The 27,445-nt window shown below is 40.6% G+C and overlaps 1 protein-coding gene across 1 annotated transcript in view; it reads right to left on the bottom strand.

The window, feature by feature from the left end:
• The window catches only part of rasgrf1 (Ras protein specific guanine nucleotide releasing factor 1), a 33,535-nt gene extending 13,972 nt beyond the window's left edge, over window positions 1–19,563 (bottom strand). Inside the window, exons 1-13 of the mRNA XM_033636099.2 lie at window positions 18,863–19,563; window positions 14,140–14,246; window positions 13,689–13,836; window positions 10,809–10,901; window positions 10,461–10,714; window positions 6,499–6,578; window positions 6,115–6,308; window positions 3,914–4,023; window positions 2,920–3,038; window positions 2,215–2,375; window positions 686–749; window positions 266–408; window positions 49–131 (exon numbers count right to left, since the gene is read on the bottom strand). Of these exons, the coding sequence (XP_033491990.1) occupies window positions 49–131; window positions 266–408; window positions 686–749; window positions 2,215–2,375; window positions 2,920–3,038; window positions 3,914–4,023; window positions 6,115–6,308; window positions 6,499–6,578; window positions 10,461–10,714; window positions 10,809–10,901; window positions 13,689–13,836; window positions 14,140–14,246; window positions 18,863–19,138 (1,832 nt within the window). The 5' untranslated portion in view covers window positions 19,139–19,563. The remainder of the gene's footprint in view (window positions 1–48; window positions 132–265; window positions 409–685; window positions 750–2,214; window positions 2,376–2,919; window positions 3,039–3,913; window positions 4,024–6,114; window positions 6,309–6,498; window positions 6,579–10,460; window positions 10,715–10,808; window positions 10,902–13,688; window positions 13,837–14,139; window positions 14,247–18,862) is intronic.
• Between the last annotated feature and the right edge of the window lie 7,882 nt (window positions 19,564–27,445).

The raw sequence follows: 27,445 nt of genomic DNA on the forward strand, positions 1-27,445 counted from the left end.
AGGGAAAAGGAGAAACTGCAAAGAGCTGCATATAAAAAAATAACTTACTTGATCATCTGTGGCACTGTGACTTTGGAGTTGTCTTCGAAGGCATTCATCATCAGCCCATTGCAGCGGATGTTGTCTATGCACTGTGGAGCAGATGCAGCAGAAGTAAACAGAGAGGACAGAGGGAATGCTAGTGAGTTCTGTAACATGCAGGCGTTCTGCCGACATCCTCGGCTTCTCGTCTGACTGCTGGGGACTGTGATGCGTGTTGACTTGCCTGGCTGATGTCACTGGTCCATGCAGACTTTTCCTGCCTCGAGGAGGCGACCAGGATGACTGTGAATGACTGGCTGTCCTTTGGCTCCACGACAATCTTGAAGTCCAGGTGCTCCATGTCCTGGCCGCTCTTGTCTGATTTGGCTTTGAGGCGAACACAAAAACATAACTAGAAGTCATTTTCTCCATAAATTCATGCACATAAACAGTAAAGACATAAAAACGCATATTTTACAAGTGTTTATACTGTATAAACATTAACAAAAATCTAGGGGAAAATCACCATTTAGCTATATTTTCAATTGTTCCAAATATAAATGATAAAATATTGATACATTCTGGCATGCTGTAGTAATCATACATTATGTACATTAGCACACATGGTACATATGATGCATAGCTCTATGAATAAAACACTCACACTCATCGTCTGTCCCCTCCGGGTCCTCCATAAGAGTGCAGTCTATAAGCGAGACTACTCCATTCTGGGAACAACATACAATATATATTTAGTGTCTTCTCTACAGCCTCTTTTGACTCAATGCTCTGTAACATTACACCTATTATACATCTACACTACAAAGTTCAGGGGTCATTGACTTTGAGTTGACTGCTACTGTGAATTTTAGCAAAACACAAGTCCTCAAACAGACACATATAATTATCAATCACCCCACACATGTCCTTTATGGCTTTATTGTAAGCTAATGCTATTAGGCATGTGATGTAGTTTGACTGCATGTAAAACAAAACAAAGGGAAATTTGGTTATCTTCCTGAAGCCATTAGACTGATGAACAATTGTGGCACAAAGGATGGTCTGTTTACTTTCTGTATAAACTCCCAAATGTTCTTGGCATAATCTCCCTTCGTGGTGCAAGAACTTGTTAGTCATTTACAGATTGGCCATCACCATTCACCGTGTGTCTTTCAGCTTTCTCCTTTTTATAACACAGCTCTAATATGACCGTAGGATTAAACAGTGAGGCTGATTAAGTGAGATAAAAACAGTCATGCATGGATCTGGTGTGGAAGTGGCGGACCCTGCCACTAATAATTATAACAATCAACAAATAAAGGGAATACTGAATGTAAATATATGGTAAAATGGCAATAGCTGAAAAACTGCTGGCTATAAATAGTATTACAAACAGGGTGGGATTTTATTAAAATCTAAAAAAGACTTACTTTAAAGGTGATGTATCTCACTCTGGGGAATGGTAATTGATTGTTTAGTCCAGTTCTTTTACAGTTCTTATCTTTTGCTTTAGTTTGCTGTGGTGATATCATGTAATGACAGTGAGTAGTCGACTGACTGAATGTGGAAAAACTGAGAAATATTGTTGAAATTGCATTTATTCTTCTGGATACATCACAGGCACTTTGTCATCTGTTTTGTAAATGGATTAGCATTTTTAAAATGTACTGTTTTAAACAAAAAGGGAAACATTTGGTTTCTTATTTATCGGATATTATGCAATGGTTTTACTGGTCCGGCCCACCTACGATCTAATCAGACTGTATGTGGGTTTGGGCTTTGGGTTGATAGTCGGACTGAACTGCCAAGCCAATGTGTCTGTATCTCATGACCTGGTAATGCAACTCAACAATCAATTACCATTCTCCAGAGTTACATACAGCAGCTCTACAGTGGCTATGGTCGCTATTCAGAAGAAAAGAAAAAAACAATGTATAAGTGACAAAGAAGTCGCTTGTGGTGATTAACCTTCAGACAAGTAAAATGAGCCTGTGTGTGTATGAGCGTGTGCAGCTCCAGCGGTCATTGCCACTGATAAAAGCCATGACATCTCTAACCCCCTCTAACCCCTCCCGACAGTTAATCTGTTCAGTTCAGCTCACAGATTCAGGTTTTTTATTTTGGCGGTGTCGTAAGATTGTGATGTTTGAAATAAAGAGCAGCTCCACTGCTAGCTCAGCAGCGCAGGCCCACCTTGGTGAGATGAAGCTTTCCCCCAGAACCCCTGGTGCAGATGATTAAATGCTTGGAGAAGAGAAAGCACTGCCTCTCCCCCTCCTTCTTCAGAGACAGAGAGCCCAGTCGCCCACGGGTGATCTTGCCCTTCTCGCTCATCGGCACCTGGATGAGAGACCCTGTATGTTGTAATAAAAGAGTGTGTGCAAATAGAAGGAGAAAAAGAGAGAAGGATACATGTGTGAGTGGAAAATAGGCAATGACCGGGGGGGGGGGGGGGGGGGGTTTACAAAAGGAGCAAGAGGAGGTGGAGAAAATGAATAAAAGAAAGAATCAATATCAAAATGCTTGTCTGGCCTTCCTCTACATATAAATACAAGTAGAGTCACATGAGATACTAAGGATTAAATAATCTACCATTTCTGTTTTCCCTTTCCTCATCCATCAAGGCCTGTTGGGGACGTGTGACATTTACAGTCCCAGATTCATCATCAGTTTGCCTCTGAACAGTCTAATTACACTTGGAAATTAAAGATGTTGTTCCCCAGAGAGAGAGAGAGAGAGAGAAAAATGCGCTTTAAAAAAAAACAAAAAACTGAGTATTTCCCCATCAATACGAGGCAGAAGATGAGAACAGGCTGTCAGACTGGAAATCCCCCTCTCCTGCAGTTTTACTTTTCTGTAGAATCTGAGGTTTCTTCACCAGGATCTGAAGCACTTTACCTTGTCTCACGAATGTCTGGCTGGTGTCGAGGAGAATCTCGCAGCCCTCTACGATCATACGCTCTATCGCCAGGTTCTTCCTGATGTTTTCGGTCTCGCTCACTTCGTCGTGCATGATTCTAGGAAAAAGGGACATTTCATCATTTTCATTTAATCTATACAAGACTGTAAAGGATCTAGTATGGAATGAGCAGTGTTAGAAAGGTTGCTTTTTAAATGTAGTAGGTTACAAATTACCAGTTACCCCATTAAAACTGTAATAAAATAGCTATTTTAACTACTTAATCAAAGTAATGTAACTTATTACATTTGCTAACCCTTAATTACTTTTCTAACAAATGTTTTAAACTGGGCAAAATTGTTGCACTCAGATTTGTTCCAATGACTTTGCTGATCCACATTGTCCAAAAATATGCCAAAAGAAGGCCTTCCTGCAGAGTGAAAAGATGCGGAGCAACAGATTGAATATTATATTCTACATTAGCTTTTTACTAAAAAAAAAAAAAAAAAAAAGGATGTAACCCCTTTGTAATCACCATGGTCCTACTCTGGGATTCTCTTCCACTTGGACTACAAACTGCTACAACAGTGTCATATTTTAAAAGCAAACTAAAAATGCTTTTATGACACCGTCTCCTGGATGGAAGTCCAGTGCTTGTTTGACCCAAATGCCTTCCCTCTTTCCTACTTTAAGGAAACTTTCTCTCTCTTTGTACTACACCGCCTGACTTCCTCCTTTGCTCCTGTAATAATTCAGCTACTAAGACCACTTGAGGTTACTACCAAACAAAATGGAAATATTGGTCATAATATCTGCTTGTAACAACACCTTATGTGGTCATATTTTGGAGTGGGACCATCTTGTAAATATATAAAAACAGAAGATAACATCACTTGTTTGGGTGGAAGAGACCAAACCTATGCTCTTTATGTTGTGTAAAGTGGCATTGCTAAGTTGAGATACCCTGCAAATCTTGACTATGACTTAAAGTACCTGGAAAGCTCCTCCAGCTTAGATTTGGCGTAGTCCAGACTGTTTCTCTCTACATGTTCATGGGGTGTGTGGGCCAGAAGTTCGTGGAGCGTAAGAATGTAGCGGGGAATCTACAGAGACAGAACAGAAAGCAACAGAGGAGTCACATTCAAATTTAAGAGCTTACATGCCTGCATAAATGTAACAACAACAACACAAAGACTCACACACACGGGAATATACACGTGGCAACGTGCACCTACACTAATGAGAAGTAGATCAGTGGAGAGCACAATCTGCCTCATCAGCAAAATTTATTATCAACACAGCACAGGCTGCAGTAGGCCCCAGCAGAGTGGACTGTCGGGAAACTGCGTGCCTTGCCAGAAAAGGAGCCATTATTAAAGCCTGAGCTCAAAAAAACAACCGCTTTTTATAGACATGAAAAACACTACGGGGATATTCTGAGCAAAAGCAGACAAATGCCTGCTGTTTCTTTTCTTGATCAGTGCTACAATATGGGACAAAGAGCCAATGAGGGCGTTAAAAGGAGGCAGGCTTTTGAAGCCAAGTCCTGAGTGAGCCATGATGGCCAGAACACATGACTGAAAATACTGCTCGCTTAAAGTGGAAATTAGACGGTTAGTCGGTTACAATTATCATTTAATCCTATGCCGTATTGCCCACACTGTAGCTAACTGCACTCCCTGAAGAAATATTATCATATTTTTGGAAAAATGAAACAGTGAATCCAGAGAGAAGCAGACAGAGGGGTCTACAGTCTGTGTTTGAAGGATATATCCAGGATGTCAAACTGACTCAGCAGCAACAACATGTTAAAAAGACAAAGATAGTTAGAAGCTAAAGCCAAACTATAGGCTACAGATCACAGTGTAAAAGTGAACCACCACATCACTGCTGATCACCACATAAGACAAGGAATATAAAGGGAAACTTTGCTGATATTGAACCAGCTGTGTGTCATCGCAGTGTGTGCAGATGAACGGTGTTTGGAAGTCAAATAACGTTCATCGGTGCACAGTGCAATGACACACAGCTGGTTCAATATCAGCAAAGTTTCCCTGCTTCCCTTCACTGGTTCCTTTACAGCAGGGTTGGTCTTTTTTCACTGTTACAATCATTAAAAAGCAAAAGCAGCATGTGTATACATTCAGTAGGCTATATCTTCAGTAGCTAGCTAGCTAACCCTACACTTTTCAGGGTTTGATATTGGTTTTGGAACAGGGAAGAAACGTATATCTTTTTCCAACCTCTCCAGGTAACAAGTATCATTAATACACAACGTGCCCCAGGCACAACATTTGGCTCCACATCCACAAAACCTGCCTGAACATGAAGGAAATCCGAAACGACTGCATTCGAGTCAATGAAGCTAAGCTGTGTTGTTGTTGGATCCTAGTTTAAATTGGCTCCATGCTACGTTATGACTGGCCAGTCTTCATCTGGGGGCGGGACTTAGTGAAGGGTCAGATAGGGTAATAAGTCTGCGATATGCTTTGAAGGCGATAAATAAAAACTGAAAATTGCTATTAATGCACACTGCCTGTCGCTGTCTGAATTTTCTCGGTGACACGTTTACAGCAGATCATAACTTACTCTACGGTATGACTTTGCATTGACTTAGAATTGAAAAAGCGTGTGAGTGAGTTAAAAATGACTTTAGTATTTAGTATAGTCACAATTTTAAGATGAGAGAGCAGGATAAAATGGCTCTGGACTCTAAAATCAAAACCTTATAGTGACCCTATGAACTAAAGGTACACCATATAAACAATATTCAAATATATTCAAAGAGTTGATCTTGTAGCTGAAAAGGACCTGTCATTTATTTTGAGAATGATGGCAAATTCCAGTGAAAAGTTTTGCATTATGGTGACTAACCTTCCTCTTCGTTTACATTTGGATCAAAGACAGTGCCGTTAAAAGACATCCGGCTTTGAATATCCAGAAAACAAAGCGGGCCAACTGCTTTACAGACAGCTACAACTGGGTTTCATTGGCATAGCTATAGCCATGTAGTATTAAGTTGGTGAATTATACGGCCCAGGGGTAACATTTATATGTGGAGAGAAGAACTTGGCCCAGAATGGCTGCGAGAGCTCAGAATTAACGACAAAATCTGGCTCCAGGCTGCGGCTCTGCAGCAAACAAATGGGTCTGTTTTTATTTCTTGTGTATATCATCGAGACAAATGAGCTCACCTGGAACATGGGGTAGGTGAGGAAGGTCTCGAGAGTCCTCTCCTCGCAGTCGGGCTTGGCCTCGTACTGCTTCAGCAGCTTGTCAAAGTCACGGTTCTGCTTGCAGTGAGCCAGGATCTGCAGGCTGTACTGGTGGTTCCTCACAAACTCCTGGTAGATGTTCAGCATGGGCAGCAGGATGTCGAACAGGTCGGCTACAGAAAGATCAATACCAAGATATAATGACACACACGTTACACCTGTGAGTAATGTTCTGTGTGAGCTCTTTTCTGAGTAACTCATCTTCACATTTAATTGTATTTCACACTCTGAACGAGCTCCACAATGGTCGCTTTTTGAAAATAGTAATGAAAATAAAACAGAGAAAGTAGAGATGTTTCTTACCCAGCACTAATGTCGGCCAGCTTGCTATTCTGGCTTTTAGACCCTGGTAAAATATCTGATGTAGAAACATAATAGTTTCACTGAAAAAAAGAAAAGAAACATGATTATCTTCTGAAGCAAATACAGAATTTGTGTTCATAATTCTGCCAACATCCAATAAAGTTGTGGTAAAGGTGAAGCCCTGACACCAGACAGTGTGTATGAGAGCATGTGTGTGCAAGTTTTGAGCTTAAACATGCTCGGATGAGTGTGTGGGTGGATTCTGAATAGGCCAATGAGAGTGCATGCAGGTTACTGTCTTCACTGCACTAAATATTTATCGGAAGGGAAATAAAACTTGATCTGGAACCTTAACCTTAAAGGAATATTTCACCCTTCAAATGACCTTGTGTTTATCAATTACACACCCTGTGTTACATTAAACTTGTGAATAAAACTTTGTTTTTGTTGCATGCCTCCAGGGTGAACGAAGAATCCAAAAACGGAGAAAGTTCTTGTCGAGTTAAAGTCATACTGTAGGGGTCCACGTTTGACAACAACCAATCTACAGTACAGGCCAAAAGTTTGGACACACCTTCTCATTCAATGCGTTTTCTTTATTTTCATGACTATTTACATTGTAGATTCTCACTGAAGGCATCAAAACTATGAATGAACACATGTGGAGTTATGTACTTAACAAAAAAAAGTGAAATAACTGAAAACATGTTTTATATTCTAGTTTCTTCAAAATAGCTACCCTTTGCTCTGATTACTGCTTTGCACACTCTTGGCATTCTCTCCATGAGCTTCAAGAGGTAGTCACCTGAAATGGTTTTCCAACAGTCTTGAAGGAGTTCCCAGAGGTGTTTAGCACTTGTTGGCCCCTTTGCCTTCACTCTGCGGTCCAGCTCACCCCAAACCATCTGGATTGGGTTCAGGTCCGGTGACTGTGGAGGCCAGGTCATCTGTCGCAGCACTCCATCACTCTCCTTCTTGGTCAAATAGCCCTTACACAGCCTGGAGGTGTGTTTGGGGTCATTGTCCTGTTGAAAAATAAATGATCGTCCAACTAAACGCAAACCGGATGGGATGGCATGTCGCTGCAGGATGCTGTGGTAGCCATGCTGGTTCAGTGTGCCTTCAATTTTGAATAAATCCCCAACAGTGTCACCAGCAAAACACCCCCACACCATCACACCTCCTCCTCCATGCTTCACAGTGGGAACCAGGCATGTGGAATCCATCCGTTCACCTTTTCTGCGTCTCACAAAGACACGGCGGTTGGAACCAAAGATCTCAAATTTGGACTCATCAGACCAAAGCACAGATTTCCACTGGTCTAATGTCCATTCCTTGTGTTTCTTGGCCCAAACAAATCTCTTCTGCTTGTTGCCTCTCCTTAGCAGTGGTTTCCTAGCAGCTATTTGACCATGAAGGCCTGATTGGCGCAGTCTCCTCTTAACAGTTGTTCTAGAGATGGGTCTGCTGCTAGAACTCGGTGACTCGGATGAACTTATCCTCAGAAGCAGAGGTGACTCTTGGTCTTCCTTTCCTGGGTCGGTCCTCATGTGTGCCAGTTTCGTTGTAGCGCTTGATGGTTTTTGCGACTCCACTTGGGGACACATTTAAAGTTTTTGCAATTTTCCGGACTGACTGACCTTCATTTCTTAAAGTAATGATGGCCACTCGTTTTTCTTTAGTTAGCTGATTGGTTCTTGCCATAATATGAATTTTAACAGTTGTCCAATAGGGCTGTCGGCTGTGTATTAACCTGACTTCTGCACAACACAACTGATGGTCCCAACCCCATTGATAAAGCAAGAAATTCCACTAATTAACCCTGATAAGGCACACCTGTGAAGTGGAAACCATTTCAGGTGACTACCTCTTGAAGCTCATCGAGAGAATGCCAAGAGTGTGCAAAGCAGTAATCAGAGCAAAGGGTGGCTATTTTGAAGAAACTAGAATATAAAACATGTTTTCAGTTATTTCACCTTTTTTTGTTAAGTACATAACTCCACATGTGTTCATTCATAGTTTTGATGCCTTCAGTGAGAATCTACAATGTAAATAGTCATGAAAATAAAGAAAACGCATTGAATGAGAAGGTGTGTCCAAACTTTTGGCCTGTACTGTATATCAAAACATCCCTTTGCAAACTCTCACACAACTCATTCCGGGGTGGCTGTGGATCATCGATTGCTCAATCCCCGTCTCCTCCAGTCTGCATATCAAAGTATCCTTGGGCAAGACACCAAACCTCAAATTGTCCCTGGTGGCTGTGAGTGTGTGTGTGTAACTGACAAGCAGGTGCAGTTGTAACTGATGAGCAGGTGTCAGATGCTCCTCGCCTCAGCCAACAGTGTATAAATGTGCATGTGAATGGGTGATTGTGGCATGTAGTGTTAAAGCACTTTAAGTGGTCAGGAGAAAAGTAAGGCGCTTTACAAATCAGCTCCATTTACCAATCCCTAACACATGCATTTTTGCCAAAATCTTACTATTTAAAACTGAACTGAACGTAAAAATTTTCTATGCTCTCTTCAAAGCCAGACTCCATTGACAAAAACAGTAATTTTACCTCGCTAAAGACAGGAGCTGCTGGTCTACCACTGCCTCAATCTTTAGTTTACTCGTGTTGTTGTGTGACTTTGGTATTTTGGATTCACCACACAATAAGTCACACAATAACACAGACTAAGTGATAGAGGCAGCGGTAGACCAGCATGTGCTGTGCTCAGTGGGGTAAAAGTACTGTTTTTGTCAATCGAGTCTGGCTTTGAATATAACTGAATATAAACATTAAGGTTTTTGTCATAGTCTGAGCCTTTCCTTCATTCCTCATGTGTCAGCTGTTCTCCCCCCTCCCCGTTGTTTCTTGTCTTTCCTTGTTTGTCTCTCTGTGTGTCTGGGCGTGGCTCTCACCAGTCGTTTTGCCAACTCCTGCCGCCAGTCTGCCTGCTCACCTGAAAGCCATCCACTAATCAACCTCAGCAGGACAAATACCGTGCAGTTCAGTCTCCGCCAGATCATTCAGTCTACCTTGCCGTACTAACCACGGCTGATTTGTTGCTTATTGCTTTTTTTTTTCTTTTGCATTTTCTGCCTAAACCTTGTTTCTCTGTGCACACTCACTGGTCACCCGTTTGCCTGCCACTCCAGCCTGCATGCCCTGTTTCCCCCACAGTGCCCTGGATCAACCCAAGACACTCCTTCTTGCCTTATTGAAAATAAATCCACTTAAACTGAACAGCTGTCTGAGTTGCGCTTTCGAGTTTTGAAAGTACTGAGCATTTGACTAGATAAATGAGACTCGGATTATACTGCATAAATTTTGTTAAACTTGGTAAATGGATGTTTGGATATAGTTTTGCTGTTGTTAAGCATGGCCGTCTGTGACTTCAATTCATCAAAAACTTTCTCAATTTTTGATTTCTTCGTTCACTGCTGATATATTTGAGAAAAATAAAGTTTTCTTCACAAATTCAGTGGGGTGAATAATTGATATTTAAATGGTCATTTTGTGGGTGAAATATTCCTTCAATATTAAAGGATCCTACTTTGTCTAGATGACAGAATAGCCAGCATACAGCTTGCTAACATTTTATCGTAAAGGTAAACACATAAGAAATGCACAGCATGTATTCTTGTGGTCTTATTTATGGTAGCATTTTGTTCCCGTAAAACATTTGCAAAGCTGATATGTGATTTGTTTTTAAATCTGCATTATTTACATCCATTTTCTAGCTAGCAGTCGTCTTTTCTTGCCTCTTGTTGGCACATTGTCTTACGTTTCTTGGCCCATTTCAACACCAACTGGTGATCAGTGGAAGAGCATGTACATGAGATACAAACAAATCGAGTTTCTACTCATAATAACATTGCTTACCAGAACTATTAGTGTTAAAGAAACTCCACAGGGCACCTTTAAGATGTATGATTATATTTTGTGAGTGCTTTGTGGGACGAGAGGATCCAACCTGTTGAGGAAGATGCTGCTGACATCATCGTGAGTGATGGGCGGTTTCTTGGAGCTGGCCGCCATGCGCAGCGGCCTCAGGAAGTTGTTCACCAGGATGTGAAGCTGCTGGACGTACTCGGCCTCCGAGTCCAACATGCTGAACACCACCTGGTTCCTCTTCCTCATGCTCTCTGCATGTGGTGAGCGGATGTAATCCTGGATGATTGTCTTCCACTTCCTCCTGCAGATCCAGCCTCGCAGGAAGCTCTGGACCTGGAAACAGTCAGATTCTCAACATCTTACGACCACATAATCTAAAAATGATTCTCTTAAAAATGCAGCAACAGTTTTAAATCATGTGCTTTACTTTTTTGATTTTCTTGATTTCTGTGTCGTCATCGGTTGGGACGGCCGCTGGGCTGGAGCCAATCTTTTCGTTGTCTTTGAGCAGCCCGGCGATCTGCCGCGGAGGCAACCACAAGAAAGACCAATCATTCCCACTCACACACTTCTCCTCTTCTCACTTACTGTACCAGCATGAAAACAAAGTGACTGAGTCAACAGGACAGGACCTGTGAGCACTGTCAACACTGAGACATTAGCCTGACTAATCTGTGTTCATTTGGCTCGTACCTCTGCATAAATATTTATTTACATTGGTCATTTAAATGCAATATGTACCAAACTGTCCTGCATGTTGACGAGAGGTAAACAGGGTGTTAAAAAACAAAGACAGACTGGAGCTGCCTTGAACTGTTTGAAGCTAAGTGTCTCCATTTACTTTGTAGACGGCGAGAGTTAATTGTCATTGGGTTTCATAGAGGAGATGCAATATAAAACCGTGTTCATGCATATTCAGCACATAATTTGATTTCAAGCATCACATTTGCACATTAAAGTAAAATGACTATTTGATCTGAAGAACACAGCCGGGGGACGCTGCCCTATTGGAGGCATTGTTCCTGAGAGGAGGTGCAAAGTGGAGAGCGGTTGGCCCGAACACGTCTCTCTCTCTGTGACGGAGCAGGGCTTCCATTTCTGTCCTCAAACACGACTTTATACACATGAGACTAACGTAACAATAATCAGCATAGTCCAACATTTCTCCACTGGTTCAGCTGTTATTGGTTGTACTGGCAGGATGAGGAGGAGGAGGATGGGACGCAGACAATTTTTGGAAAGGAATGAGCGTGTGATGCAAGAAGAAGTGATATTGTAGTATTATTGCGCCAGTTCAGGACATCTATTTACAGCAGGTCTGACTGATATCGTATGTGGCTGCCACACATTTGTCTATAGATGGAAAATCCTGTAATCCTGGATATATTAACGTCCGCCATCAGAAGACCCAGTTCAGCCAAATCAGATACTCAGATAGCCCAGATAGATGCTCCTGAGTAGGGATGTAATTCAGGGCTACTATGTGTATCTGTTTAGATTACAGACATATGTGTATTTGGATCTACACCCCTGTGTTAACTTGTTTTTTGCTGCCATTTATACAGTATACATTTATACTGTATATGTACAAGTTACCATCCAACAAAATATACAGAATAACCCATAATAACCCAGAAATGACTTTGTAACAGTTCAAATCGTAAAATTAACTTTTACGACATAACTATGTTGCCTGATATGAGTTGGGCGGCGCCTGTTGCTGAGCTCCTGTTTCGTTTTGCCTCTCAGCTCAAGTGTGATAATGGGTTACATGTGGCATCTATTTAGTTCATGAATGATAAGGTAATAGCCATACAACCAGGGCTATGGGTGAGGTTAATGTGTATGTTATTAATAAACAACACGCACTGTGGAAATTCCAGAATGAGTGTGGCTGTGAGTTTTTGACTACTGTCTTCTTCCACCCTCTCAAAGCTACCTCAGCCATGAAATAAAAGCCTGCAACACATTCTCACTCCAACCTCGTCACATATCGATGTTTGGTCATGGACCTTCCACGTCCAGATGCAACATGAAAGGTACCCTGGATGTGTTGGTTGTTGAGGTTCTGGGACAAGTTCTGTCTGTTACATGCATTGTCGTCTTTCAAAATAAATGGACTACGTCAGTACAACAACGCAAATTGATGTTTGTTTTTTTCACTCCAACAACTAACGCACATGGCTAGGTTCAGGAATAAAAGAACAGGGTCTGGCTTTATAATCTTGCAGGATGCAAACACCGCTCTCCCGCGTGAATGTCAGTGTTTGAAAGTTGGGAGATGCGGATTCGCTCTCACGGGTGAAAACTGGTGTTTGTTGGACCCATCCACCACCCTTCCTGCCCACCTTACTCAGACATTCGCCATCTTTTGTTCTTGTCCTGCCATGCTTCCCATGACTATACTGACCATAACAGCGACTTCCAGCATATCATGCCGAAGTTAAAGGACAGCATTTTTCTTCAGTGTCTGATGCTGCAAGTCACTGCCCAAGTGCCGGATTTTGACGATTTAGGATTTTCTCCAATTGTGTCTGAATAAAAGCTGGGTAATGAATACGCCTCATGGAGATAGAACAGGAAGTATTAACAACGGGAAAATACAAGTCAGAGTTGCAGTGGACCATAATGCTTCTCTGTATGTCTGTTACATAACCGAAGAATTGACAATGAAGCCTCTTGAATCTTGAGTCTTGAATCTTGACCTTTTTTTTGCCCAATAGTATGAGATGGTTCCTAACTTCAGCTCAAGTTCCTTAAGGTGTCAGGCTTCAATATCTCATCATGAGGTTAAAAAAAACTGCGTAACAAATTTGGTGAGGACTGGTGGAAAGTTACTGAGGATGAATCTCAGCAATCTGTGTATTTATCTGTTTAGATTCTCACAAATCTTCATCAGGACAGTTGTGCGGATTTGTGTACTAGCAATTCCTGTTCATATTGCAGAGACAATAATCACCTGGGTTACTTTGATAAGGAAAAAAAAGATGATAATGATATAAGATCTTAATTTCTTTAAGGAGCGCCATTATTCTATTTTGAACATTTATTCTAAATGAACTTCAGAGATTCTGGCCCCGCTGTAAAGACGTGTGTTTAGATCTAACTGAGGTAGCAGTCTGAGAAGAAGAGGTGTGAAGTGTGTGGCAAATTGTGTCAATCGGCGAGGAACAGGGGGATCCAATATTCCTGCAAAATTCGGATGCTGTTCGTGTTCAGATCACATTATCTGTTGATATCCCAATAATGTATTTGCATTTGTTTACATCCCTACTCCTCAGCGTAAAGGCATCGCAGTGAATATTACCTCTGACTTAAGCCTCTCAATCTCTATTTCCCCATCTTCTATCTGTTGTCGAAGTTGCTTAGCAACTGTTTTCTCCGTCTCCACAATCTGAAGCAGATGAAGATACTTCTGCATGAGAGTCTCATGCTCGTTGGCCAAGTTTCTGTAACTGTAACACATGCAAACGCACACACATGCACGCACGCACGCACACACACACACACACACACACGCATAATTTTGTAGCCTGAGTAATGAATTCACATCAGTGTATGTAGTTTCATCTCTCATCAAAGCAATCAGGTTTTTCTTGTGAACAAAGCATTTTCTGTCATTCCTCATATTTTAACCCCACTTATGAAACCATGGCAACATCCCCTACAGACTGAGCAGTCAAAGATTACTTACCCTCCACTGACTAATTCAACTTCTAATTGCCGTGTCTGCACATTTCACTGATGTGTGCCTTTACCTGGCGTGTGATATTGCAGCCACCCATTCATCGCAGTCCTTTACATCTTCTGTGCGTAACTCGAGCGCCTTTTGGTTTTCATGGGTGAAGCTGACAGTGAAATAGTACTGAAACAAACGAGGAAGGGGGGGAAAGAAGGGTGAGGAGTTGTTGTTAGAAACAACAGGACTATCATTAACCTGACATGTTATATGTTCTACACAGAGAGGAACATTCATTATTGCATACCTCCTAGATAAATCTATTATATAGTGGCTTAACTGAAGCTTTGCCACTGCTTTTGTCTTTGTGTTTGTTCCACTGCCTCGTTGCCGCAGACATCAAGCGGGTGATTTAAAACCACACAGGGCCCGGGGAAGCCACATCTTCCTCGCCCACCAGTGCAATTGATGGAGCACACTGAGGGAAGCCTCCCCCAGCTCGGTTCCTGGGATGTCTCTGGTTCCCAGGAGGAAACGCCATAAGACATGGAGGCTGGAGCCACGGCCAATTACATAACTGAGCGATACCTGTTTCCTAGCAACAGAAGCTCAACTGAAAATTATTCATTATTATTTTTACTATTATTATTATTATTATTATTATTATTATCATGTCATTAATTAAGTCATTTCCTATGACTTCATGGATTACACATGGGGCACTGATAGGGACAAATTTTGGGTTTCCAAATTGTACAACGTATTTAGTTAGGATTTCCTCATTGGTAAGGAGCCATTCTGCATAATGAGTACTTTTGTTTGTGATACTAAATAACAGAGGTGGGACCAAGTCATTGTTTTGCAAGTCCCAAGTAAGTCTCAAGTCTTTGCACTCAGGTCCCATTTAAGTCCAAAGTCAAGCCAGGCAAGTGCAGAGTACTAAACTGAAACTTGATGACAGATAAATAATATGTTGAATTTATTATAATTTCTTTGCTCTTTAAAATTTGTATTTTTTTGTTAAAACAAGTGCCACTGATATTACTCATAAAAACTAGTGATGACTGTGCTTTCATAGCATATAGCATTATTAATCAGCACCACAATAACTTGGATTTTATGTCTCCATCTTGTCTTGTTGTATTTAATTCATTTTGTATCATTTTCTTCCCAAATTTGTAGGACATTTACTCTGAGACTATTATCCCTTTCAAGTGATATTGTGTGTTGTTGCATGATTTTTATGTCTTAAAATAAAAAGAAAAATGTCACAATTTTTTTGAACTGGTGCTAAGTCATGTAACATCAGTTCTTTATGGTTCTCTCCTGCAACTTGATTGGATGTCGTCAGATTGGTTCAAACAAAGTGGATCTGGGGAATTAAATGTCGACTTGCTGGGAATGAATAACGTTAATGGTAGTTGATTTAGGAATTAATTCATGGCACACTTTCTAAATAACATACTTCTTCATCTTTGAGCTTGGGGGAAGGTATCAAGTCATGTCAAAAGGCTCATGTCCAAGTGAAGTCAGGAGTCACTGGCGTATAAGTCCAAGTTGCAAGTCTGTTTTTATTTTGTCAAGTTGAGTCTGAAGTCATTAAATTTGTGACTCAAGTCTGACTTGAGTCCAAGTGATGTGACTCCAGTCCACCTCTGCTAAATAACATTTTGCTTTTAGTACTATTACTTAAACAAAATTTGAATCCGTCTGGTTAAATGACACAATCATTTAACTATTTGGATAAATAGAGCAAACATTGCCTTTACATCAAATATAGTAAAGTTTAATATTTGCGATGTGTTTTACCCTGCAGTAAAGTGTCTAAATAGTTGCTAAAAAATATCTGAAACACTGATAATAATTATCTCATATCAAAACGTAAAATATTTGCCCTCTTGGGTTTATATAAGGTTTATGAAAGCCTTTTTGATGAGACTACATATTGCTTATTTCAACTTTAAGAAGCAGTTATCCACGATGAAACCATATCACAACTCCCATAAGTGAAATGTCATCTTTCCTGTGGACTGTTCCAGCCGTGTTGAGGGAGACCAGACTCTAATCTTTGGCCTGCAGATGTTCAACAGGCACCTATCAACCTGCAGCTGATCATTATTCATGGCTGACTGCTCTTCCATCTTCACATTCATTAGGTATTCATCCTACCGTCAAAGAAAATCTATTTCTGGCAGAGAGGCATGCATGTTGTTGTAGTTTTCCCTCATGATCTCTCTGAGAGTGCGGTGAGTGTCTGGTGTGAAGCAGTGTTAAGCACACTGTCTGCTTCCTGCTTTGTGTTTAAGGCTGAGTCATGCACCTTTTAAAAATCATTACTGATCTTAACGAAGATATATGAGACTGATACGACATTTATAAAACGTATCATATGGATACATGTGTATTATTTGCTCATGAATTTATGATCTTGTATCATGGGGGCAACACTCACTTCTTGTCATTCTTGCTGTGCTGTGGATTTTTTTCCCCTCAATATTAAAACATTTGCTTATTTCTCCCCCAATAAAAACATGAAAATAACAACAGACTTTTATTTTGGCAAATTTAAAGATATTTACAACATATATTAGTGCATAAAATTCACAGTAATGCAGACAATGTAGTGTTTATGCCCACATTTTCTAGCAGAGGACCCCAAAACTCCCAATTTTACATATGTCCACCCCCCAATATTGAAATGAAACCTATGCCCTTGGTCTTGTATAATTGTTCCAGACAGATAAAGAGCACAGTTTTATTGCATCAATACTGTAGAAGGACTCTCTGAATCATATAATGAGATCTATACAGTAGTATATTCCCTGGAGGACTAAGTGTTGGTAATCACTTAGTTGCATCTGCTTTCATTTTAATGAGAATCTTTAGCCTTCTTCACTGGTACACATTAGTCAGACCTTTTGACTTACACAAAATCAACCATCTCCTGCTCCTGTAGCGTCTTGTGTTATTGGTTGAAGTGCTGCTGTTTCCCAGTGTGAGCGAGCTGTGTTTTCTATAAATGGACACTGACCCCTCCAAGGTACTGCAAGGAACAAATTTAGCCCAGATAGCGCTCGCCTTAATAGGAGAAGATGCGACACACTACTTCTCTCCTCGCCGTTACCCCGCCTCTTCCAACTGCATCATTCTTTAGGATGCAAATAAGGGTTGCCATAGAAACCTTGGGCTCAAACGCATTATCATTTTCACACTAACTGCATTTGAGGATAAATATAATGTGGGGATTATGGTGGATTGGTAAAACCACAAAACCCACAAATCCAGGTGGGGAGAGGAGATAGAGGCAATGTTGTCTTGCTCTTATTTGTCCCTGTTAAGGATGTTTGTTTGTTTGTTTGTTTGTTTGTTTGTTTACAATGAGAGGTAACTCTCGAGCAGCCTGTCATATCAGTCACATTAGTCATTCATTATTTGTGCACCTCTTGGAGCTTTTACTCTCTGCACGCAGGATTCGCAGAACAAAAGCATCTTCTCTCAAGTTCATCGTGAATTCAGCTCCATCCATGGATCAGCCTTTTTTTTCCTCAGCGTGTTCAAATTTTAAACAGCTAAATGCAGAGGAAACAACACTGCTGACAGAAATAAAAAATAATCCAAATTCTTTCAGGGGGGAGGGTTTTTAAAGCAAGCGAGGGAGCACAACATTAGCCTGTGTGTTGCATTCTGCTTCGTCAGCACAAAGGCAGCTGTTCACAGGAAGAGCCTGGACTCACTTTGGATTGCAGCTCTACCTACAGAGTCAGGCACAGAGCCTGGAGAGAGGAGAGGAGAGGAGAGCAGAGCCAGTGGCACTGAGGCATTATGTTCCTCCACTGTTTATTCACAATAACAATGTTAGCGGACCTGTTAACCTTTCTGCTCCTCGCTTTCATGTTTAGTTAAGAAGCAGCCACAGGAGATCTTTAAACTGAGCTGCTCCTTAATTTGCAGATATGTTTAAATGCACCCTGTTACATGTACGCTTTAAAACAATGTGAGATATCAATTAAAGATACCACTAATAAGAGGTGATAAAACAATTACAATCTATAATGCAAATCAAAACTCCAATTATTAGACTGAGCCATTTCATTCAGGTCATCTAGATCAGAGCTGACTGATCACTGGCACCCTGCTGTTTCAGCTTCAGCTGTAATTTCACGACTCCACCACAAGATGGAAACCATGAGGCAACAACTTTTTTTTTGCATGTTTTATTGGAAGGAGCATTAGGTATATCACTCTCCGCCCTAAAACGTCAAAAAGATGATGACTGAAAGTCAAAAGCAAAATATGTGGCCGACCAGGATGCATCACCCTGATAGGGACAGAATCCATTTGCATCACATGCACCACTAAAAACTGCCCCAGTAATATCAATAATAACAACAATAACACAGGATGGAGCTCGGCTTTGCTGCAACCTAAAGCAAAAACACTGCATAGCCCAGTGCCAGGGCTGCTGTAATATCATTAGGTGTTAATATTGTTACCTCATCATTAATGCCATGCATGGATTACATAACGTGCAATACAGCAATCTGGAACCTCGTGCTATTCTGCTGCGCTGGATTTGAGGTCATCATGCGATTGGATATAAGGAGAATATACGCATAAGAGGAGAAAAGCGCTTTGTGCCAGACTGAAATAGTTCAAAGGCGTTTGAGGCGCAGGAGCAAATTTTACACTCAGTGTTGCACCTTGTTCATATTTTAACATGAAGCCTGAAAAAAAAAACAATAAAGCAGTGAGAACCTGTGCGTGTGTGTGTGTGTGTATGCGCGCACGCACGCTCTCCATACCTGCTTTTCCAAACACTCCTTGGCTGACTGTGAAGGTTTGGGTGAAGGCGCCCTGTCGCATATGCATCCCTCCAACAGGTATAATCCCGAGGGTCGAGAGCTGGACTCGTTCTCAAAATAAAAGAGCACATTTTGTAACAAAGCAAACCACTTTGTGTGCCATTTCGTGTTGTCTGAGCTCTTTTTGCTCAAGCACCCTCGCCTCGTACCATCCTTTTTCGCCAAAAGCCCCAGGTAGGTGACATGACCATCATTAAGTCGTATTCCCTTCTGCATTTTGATGAGGAGACTTCGGCTGCGCAAAGGTGGATCGGTCGTTACATCCTTCTGAAGTCGCTCCAGAGGAAAATAAAATCAAGAAAGACAAGATGCTGACTTTCTGAATGCGGACAACTGGCAGCAGGCTGGTCCACTCTGTCCGACGCATTCACCGTGTTGGCATTTAAGTAAAAAGAGAGGAACAAAAAGAGCAGCACAAGTCCAGCATCCTAAAATCTTTTGTCATACTCCGTGCGCTTTGAAGGTCCACATTATCCGATACAGGAAAAAAAAGACGGAGAGGTGGGGGAGGGCGAGGAAAAAGAAAGAGTCTAAACAACGCAAGATGAGAGGAAAAGGGGTTCGGGGTTCGTCCTTTTCTCACATGAAATCTCCAGAAACCAGTAGGCTTGGTGCTGAGCTAGGCAGTGCTGGGTGAAGTCACATGACGCATGCTTGGGAAAGCAGATTTCAGGACCTTGGACAGGGACGTTTCAACAAGATGCCGCATAAGTTGACTTTCCTCTGAAGCCTACAGTAGCAAGTATTAAGGGTGCAAGAGAAAAACATGGAGGATGACAGAGAGAAATACACACTTTCATTGAAATCAGCAATGTAACAGGCTGCTAAATGAATCTGATTATCATTTTTATTCAGCATATGGCAAGGCAAGAATTTGAGGTGGTTACATAAAACACTAAAACTTGCTCTATGACCTGGAGGAGTCATTTTTTGGTGCAGTTTACCCTCTATTTTTAGTCCACAACTTGAAGTCTGAGCAAAGATCTTTAATGAATTTCAGTTTAAAGGCTATGGTGTGTATCCTGGCTCTTGGCTTACTGACTCTTTAAGAGCTTTCAACTGCATGTCACAGTCTTCATCAACAGAGTGCAGGTGAATGACCCTTGAGATGAAATTATTTTGTCACACATCTCAAGGTCAAGAGTCAGCTTCAATGATGAAGCAACACAAAGGACCAAACCGGTGTTTTGAATGTTTCCCCATTTACAACAAACCCAACTACAGTAAATTAAAAGCCTGGTCCCAGTTAAACGCTCAGTCCTTTTTACTTGCCCAGTGTTACATCACATTTAAACTGTACTTAATTACATGCTCTGTGATTAATTAATCTAAATTAATCACATAAATCAATTTTTGCTGTGAAAGTATTTCATAAATTTCAGTTCAAATGAATTTTGGCAGATGTGTCGTAGTTGAGCTGCTGGACACAATTGTCTCCCTGTTCTCTATCACCCAAACTGGTCTGCAGTCCATTTTGTAAGACAGTTAGTTGGTCACAGGTAGACTTATGCAGGATTTATACTTCTTTGTCGAATCGACGGCGTACCTACGATGTAGACTCTGTGTCGACATAGAGCTTACGCTGTACCATATGCCGTAGCCTGACGTGCACCTCCCCAGAAATGTAACTACACGTCCTGGTGACGCAGACCTCCTGTCTTTTTTTGTAAGCTGAAACTATTTCACTCAGTGGAAACAAAGCTTTTATTTCCTTTTATTTCACAGATAAGAAACAATAAATTGTGAAGACAATAAAGCCTCCACAAAAATAGCATTTTAAGTCTTGTGTGTAATTTATACTTCAGGGATTTATACTTACGGATATGTCCTGGCTTCGTATGAGCAGAGGAAATCTCCGCTCCTCACTAGGCTAATCAATACAATGTAAAATGCCACTGACTTGTGCTAAAAACATTAGCATGTTATATTTGTGGTGAAAATGTGTCCAGTAAGACAGGTGCTTTGTCTGTGAATGCTGCGAGTTATAGTGAAGCTGATTTGTGTACTTGTGTTCGAAATTGTCTCTATTAAGCCATGTTTAATGTGTGTTTTGAATCAACTCAACTTGACAGTATTTCACAGAAACCCCGCCGCTGACTAGTGTTTTGGAGGTGTAACTGCAGAGTGACACAGACACACCACCTCACAAGTATAAATGCTCACAAAGGTGTAAGTGACGTGTGTAGGCTACGACGTAAGGTCCGCCTCACGAGTATAAATCCCCCTTTAGGTTTGCGTCTGAACGCCTGGTAGAGTGTGGCTGCTAGTGTTAGCATCAGAGCCTGTGCTAGCTAAGACCTTCAGGTTCGCTGCTAAATGCTTTTCGTTGAGGGGATATTTCAGGCTTGCAGTACCCTGATGGTATGAAAAATCCTTACCACAGAAACTGCAGAGAACGGTGCTCCCATCAAAAGCTCCATCTGGGTGTTTTTTTAAATGTAAAATGTTCCATTCACAGGGACAAGCAGCGTTGTCTCATCTGCCTCCATCATGTGACAAAGACTGTAATTCATTCAGATTTACTGGCATGGCAAACAAGAGAGCCAAAAAAAGAGGTGATTCCCTATCTCTAAAGCTGTCATAAAATCAGAATATGTGTCCATTCCTTGATTAACCGGTAAGTCATTTATATTCCTTCAGTCCGTAAGGGTCCTCAGATTAAAAGAATCAAAAGTGTTCTTCATAAAATTGAATCCAAATGAGTTTTGTCTTAACAGAATAAAGTGGTGTTGTGTCAGTGTGCCGGGTGCCATAACCCTCAGGTGCTGTAAAATGATTGTCTCTTTCTGATGTCCTGTCTCTCAGAGCTAGATCAAATGAATGATTTGATAATTGATAATGATCATATGATGGTAATGAAGCCTATTTTGATACAAATAATATTCATACTGGTTTACTGGTATAAACAATTTGGTTGTATGTCCCATCTTTGCTGAGCAACAGTTTTGTGTGAAAGAAATTAAAAGCCTGTCCCAAGTATAGGCCTGTTGAGTTCAGTGATTTAAGCAGCCAAGATTTGATGTTTCTCTGACATTAGCATGTAGCCATATGTAGCGGTGTACTTGTAGCCAGTGAATGAAGAAATGAAGAAATGAACAACATCGACAACCAAGATAACATCTTTCCCAGCCATTAGCATGTAGCTACTTGTAGCAGTGTAGGCTATGTAATGTAAACACTTGCAGTAAGGTGGCTGGAGCAGATGACCAAAAGCAAATCCCCTGTTGTGGCCTACCTTGGAAATTTTTTTCATTTAAAAGTTGCAAATAAACAATTATATATATTTTCTGAGAGGTTTTTTTAGATTTATTTTTAGCTGTTGTGTCATCTGGTTTTATTTCAAGATTAATAAGAAACACATTTTCAGATTACGGAAACTCAATAGATCTCATTCCGTTAATATACTGTTAACCTTGGCTCTCAACACTGTATCCAGCTTTTGCAGTACAGGGTGAGGCAGCAGTTGATAGGTCAATTACTTAAAAAGGGTAATTGCAAAAAAAAAAAAGAGAGAGAATTTGCATGGTGAGCATGTTTGAACTGACACAGACTTGTGTGTCTCAGTGGTTACAGAGCTGCACCATAAAACATGCTCCAGCACACAGCCAATATGCCTCTTTGAGCACCCAATTTGTTTAAAAGGCACAGGCTCTAATCTGCTGCTGTCAGTCCTCCGGCTACTTCTCAAAGGGGAGATTTATTTATTACTCCATCTCCATTGTTATCTGTGCTCCCTCTGATCTATTCTGCCATACACCCCTGCAGGCGCTGCAGCGTTCTTCCTTTAACAAGACCTTTTTTTTCTTCAATTAGTCACTCACTAGTTAGATATTAACTAAATATTAAAATAAATAAATAAATAATACAGGTGGTCAGTGAAACTACAGTGTTAGCTACATGTGATACAGCTGAGCAATTAATGCTGCCAAGTTTTGAATAGATTTGTATAGACACACGTGTGAGAGGCTGATAACACTGTGGGTATTTTGGGTCTGTACTGTGTGAGCCAAAGTGCAACACAACAGAGCTGTTGTGCTTAATGTGGGGAAATTCAGTCCATCCTGCTCTGTGGATCATTGAATGTTAAGAGGGCAGCGAGTGTAAAATGAAAGTAAATGTGGACATGCCATACTGACATGGTGGGGGCATCTGTTTGTACATTGTGGGGACTCACCTGCCTTCTGGGGACAAACAAGTCCCTATAATGTAGATCATTACAATTTTGGGTTGAAGACTTGGAATAAGGTTAGGCTAATGTAAGTGTCATGGAAAAACTGATTTAATATAAATGTATTTGAAAGCCATCATGTATAATAATAGTAATTGTACAAATGTGTGATTCATCCAGAGTCATGGTTTAGGAACTCTCAGCCTCAGATAACCTCTCTGTCTGCATGCAGGAGTGTCCGAAGGTTACGATACTACAAGACGAAGACCTTGTAGATGTTTAGACTCCAATGTTAGACACATCTGTGAGACGTGTGAAATACACTATACAAAGCTGAATCATTGCTCTGTTACTTTAGGTTTTTGGTACTGCTGTGTCCATGCATACATGTTCGACCATGACCTCCTCTGATGTCAGATTTGTATTGTATTAAACATACATTCAAATAAGATCAACTGTGGCTCATTGAGTTTATTTTATTATTCATCACAATGATGACTGGCCAAGAGTACAAGTTTTACCACATCAGCAAGGGTCAGGGCAGGGTTACGCAATCTGTGGCTCCAGAGCCGTGTACTGCTCTTCAACCCATTCTCCAGTGACTTCCTGTGTCTTTGGCTAGAAATGATATGGAAATTAATACCACTTATTTTCTGATATGTCAGTCTTCAGTTGTAATTGTTGTAAGCCTAAACTGATTCTTATATTCTCCATCTGTAAAAAGTTATACATGAAATAAAAAAATTATTAAACATTTCATTCACTAAAATGTGAATCATAGGACTATGGCCTGGTGCCTTTGCCTCTAAATTTTGATGGACCTCAATAGCAGTGGCAAGTTTTGAGTCTCCCTAGTTAGACTACCTCAGGACTTTGAATCCCCAAAAAGTCTCGCAGGAAAATAGAGAATATAAGGACAGATTTGCGTGCTATCATAACAAACGCTTCAAAATTAAAGTAACAAAAATCATAAATAGTGCACTGCAGAATAGTCATGTTATGGTAAAACATATTTATGAATGCTAGTTTAGACCTATTAGTAATGCTGATAGGATAATTTAGACTCAATAGGCTGTGTTGCCTTCATTATACAGCTTAAATATGTTTTGCACCTCCAGAAACACTTTTTTTCTGGCCAAAAATAGCTCTTTGATAGTAAAGGTGGCCAACCCCTGGGTTAGGGTATGGGTCAGACAACTAGTGGATATGGTTAGGGTTAAGTCTCCAGGAAATTAATGTAAGTCAAAGTAATGTCCTCTTTAGTGATGGAAATATGACTGTGTGTGTGTGTGTGTGTGTGTGTGTGTGTGTGTAGTTAAAGTGATCTAAAGTGATCAGCGGCCCCTCAGTAGCTTCTGTCAAACTTAGACTCAGCGTCTCTGCTGGGGGAAACATTTCACTGTGTGTTTATGTGTGTCAATAACAACTGATACAGGCGTATTTCTATTCATATGAGAGGAACTGACATCTGTACTGTTCACTTTTTCAGCATGGAGAATTTTTCTCCCATAAATAACTGTTCATTGCATTGAAGATGGTGTATTAATATAAAGAATTTAGTGAAAACATGTTTATTGTATTTTTTCATCACTGATTCCTCTTGTTTTTTCAATTCAGTGACTAATCAATTGCTCAAAAAATGCAAGACAATTGTGAAAAATGCTAAGCTGTTGTCCAACCAGTATACTCAATGTATAATGATATTTATAGGTGCAGATTTCAGGGGGGTGCAGGGGACAGGTCCCCTTAAATGATTAAAACATGTGCATTTATCATCACCAATAAAAACATAAGAGTAGCAGAGGACTTTTATTTCAACAAATTAAAGACACTTACATCATAAATGATGCGCAAAAGGCACAATTTGGTGAAAAAAAATTCACCAGAATGAAGCAAATTCAATTTCTGATCCTAAAGATATTCTGACAGAGGACCCCCAAACCCTCCGTTTCATATGTGTACCCCTCAGCATTAAAATGATACTTACACCCTTGATGATATAAATCAGACAAAAGCACTAAATTCTCACATTAGAGAAGCAGAAACCATCAAATATTTGCCATATATTGCTTGATAAACAATAACTCAAGTAGGATCAAGTCCCAAAATTAAGGCACATTTAATTGAATTGAAAGCAGAAACCTAATGGTTTTTATTCATGAAAATGGGAAATGTATTTAATGTCCAGGTCATTAGTATGTATGAATTGTATTTGGTTACAAGAGAAAACATGAAAAATGTAAAAACTATGTAAAAAGTGCACTTACAAACAGAAATGAAATATTAAAATATTCAATTTGATTTACATTAATTTAAAATAGGGAAACCCAAATATTCCCTAAAAGCTCAAACTATATGTGATGTGTCCACATGTTGTTTTTTCACATGCTACACTTGTGACATCTCGTCAGATATGTGAAACAAGAGGGGAGAAAAACTACAAGAGTCATGCATCACTGTCAGCCTTGGTTGACATTGTGATCTGTGTCCGTGTGTGTGTGTCCGTGTGTGTGTGTGTGTGTGTGTGTGTCAAATGGTGTTTTCTGTAACAGCTCGTAGTGCTGTCAGTGCTCAGCAGAGGATGCTGCCGTGGTGTCCTCGTCCTTCCCTGAGCCGCCTATGAAAAGGCTCCAGTCCTAATTACATGATCCACCAGGCTTCTAATTCGCCATACTCCTCTCAAATGACATTTACTAATTACTCCTTCCTTTTTTAGAAACAGCTCTCTGGATTTTATCCAGGCTCCCTCATGCTCATTGTCATGTAGGAACAAACAAGTTGGCTGTTGTGGCAGTCACAGTCTATTTGATTGAAAGTGAGTAAGCAAACATACAAACAGACATCTGAAATCCCTTTAAAGCATGATGTTGTGTTAAACAGTCTGGATTATCTGTACAGAGGAATTAAATAAAACCAGAGAGATGTTGGGGGGAAATCTGCAATGCAGTAATGCTGGGACAAAAGCGGAGTAGTGGGAGCCCACACAACTTCTTCAAAGAGGGCAACCAGTGATGCTTGAGTCTTAACTGCACAATGTCATCGGTTGTAGTGATATTATGGAGCCATGTTCACGCTGTATGCAAATGACCGCCATGTGTGCTATTGTTGGACAGAAAATTAATAGATCCATGTGAATGATAGTGCATGGGAAAAGAGATTTTTTTTCTTTTGAATATAATTCCCAGACTCTTTGATAGATATGAGACCTGTGGATAGCCTGAGTGTCAGACTGAAGTGCCCAGAACCTTCAGTCTGACATTGCCTCCATTGAAGGCGATTTACAAAGGGGAGGGACTTTGATTTTTCCCTAACCAATCAGTAGAGATCAATGACTCATCCAGAATCTGACATCATTAGTATCCATGCCTTGGGGGTGCCGAAAACAAGTGAGCATTGCCCGTTTAAAATGTCTCCGTCGTTGTGCACGCCCAGCTGCATCGCCGTTAAGTCCAGTTTAGCAGCTTCCTTAATTTGGTCCTCCATTAACACGAGTAGTGGCGAAATACCTCGATAGGATCGTTAATGTGGTCTGTAGGATCTGTAGCGGTCGCCATTGTTGCTATCCTCACCAGTTACCCACCAGCGCACAGCTTGACATCAGCGTGGCGCTGATTGGCTAATTGCTAGAACCGCCCCCACCCCCGGCGTTCATTGGTCCGTCCATCGTTTGAACGAGATAAATCGCAAATTCATTGCAGTATGCCAGACCAGAGATGCAAGCCTACTCAGTTGAGTGGGCGGGGTCTATGGTCTGGAACCAGGCTAACCTGTGGATGCTTCAATACTTCCTGCCCAATGCATGCTGGGAAACCCCCTGGCCAGTGGCATGCACAGGCTCTGCAGCTGAGGTGAGGGCTATTCTAAAAAGTTTACTAGTGGTTAATAAATCAATCACTGTTTGATAGATTGTTATGCACCATTAATAAGAAAATCTTTAGTGTAGAAAAATTACTTTTGCTGTTGTTTCTCCTCCTCTTTAACCTGTTTGAAACCTGAGCATATTGGCTTGAACTGGCCAAGATGGTGCCCATTGTGGCTGACATATTTGCTTTGCTCTCCTGTCACCATTACTTGAATTGATTTCTTTCAAAAACATGGGAAAAAAGCAATGAGCAACTCAAAAAGAAATTATCCCAAAATTAACAAGATATTAGTAAAGTACAAAAGTGAAAGGACAAGGAAATTACCTAAAAAAAAGGGGGGAAAGAACTTAAAAAGAATTATAATAATTCTCTACTATAAACATGTAATTAGGATAAATATGAATATAATTTTCTGGACATTTTTCCTGGCTTATTTTAAATAATTTTCTAAATCTACTAATTTCTTGGAATTTGCAGGACATTTCTTGCCAA

Source organism: Epinephelus lanceolatus, chromosome 5 (assembly GCF_041903045.1).
Source record: "Epinephelus lanceolatus isolate andai-2023 chromosome 5, ASM4190304v1, whole genome shotgun sequence".
Taxonomy (NCBI): Eukaryota; Metazoa; Chordata; class Actinopteri; order Perciformes; family Serranidae; genus Epinephelus; species Epinephelus lanceolatus.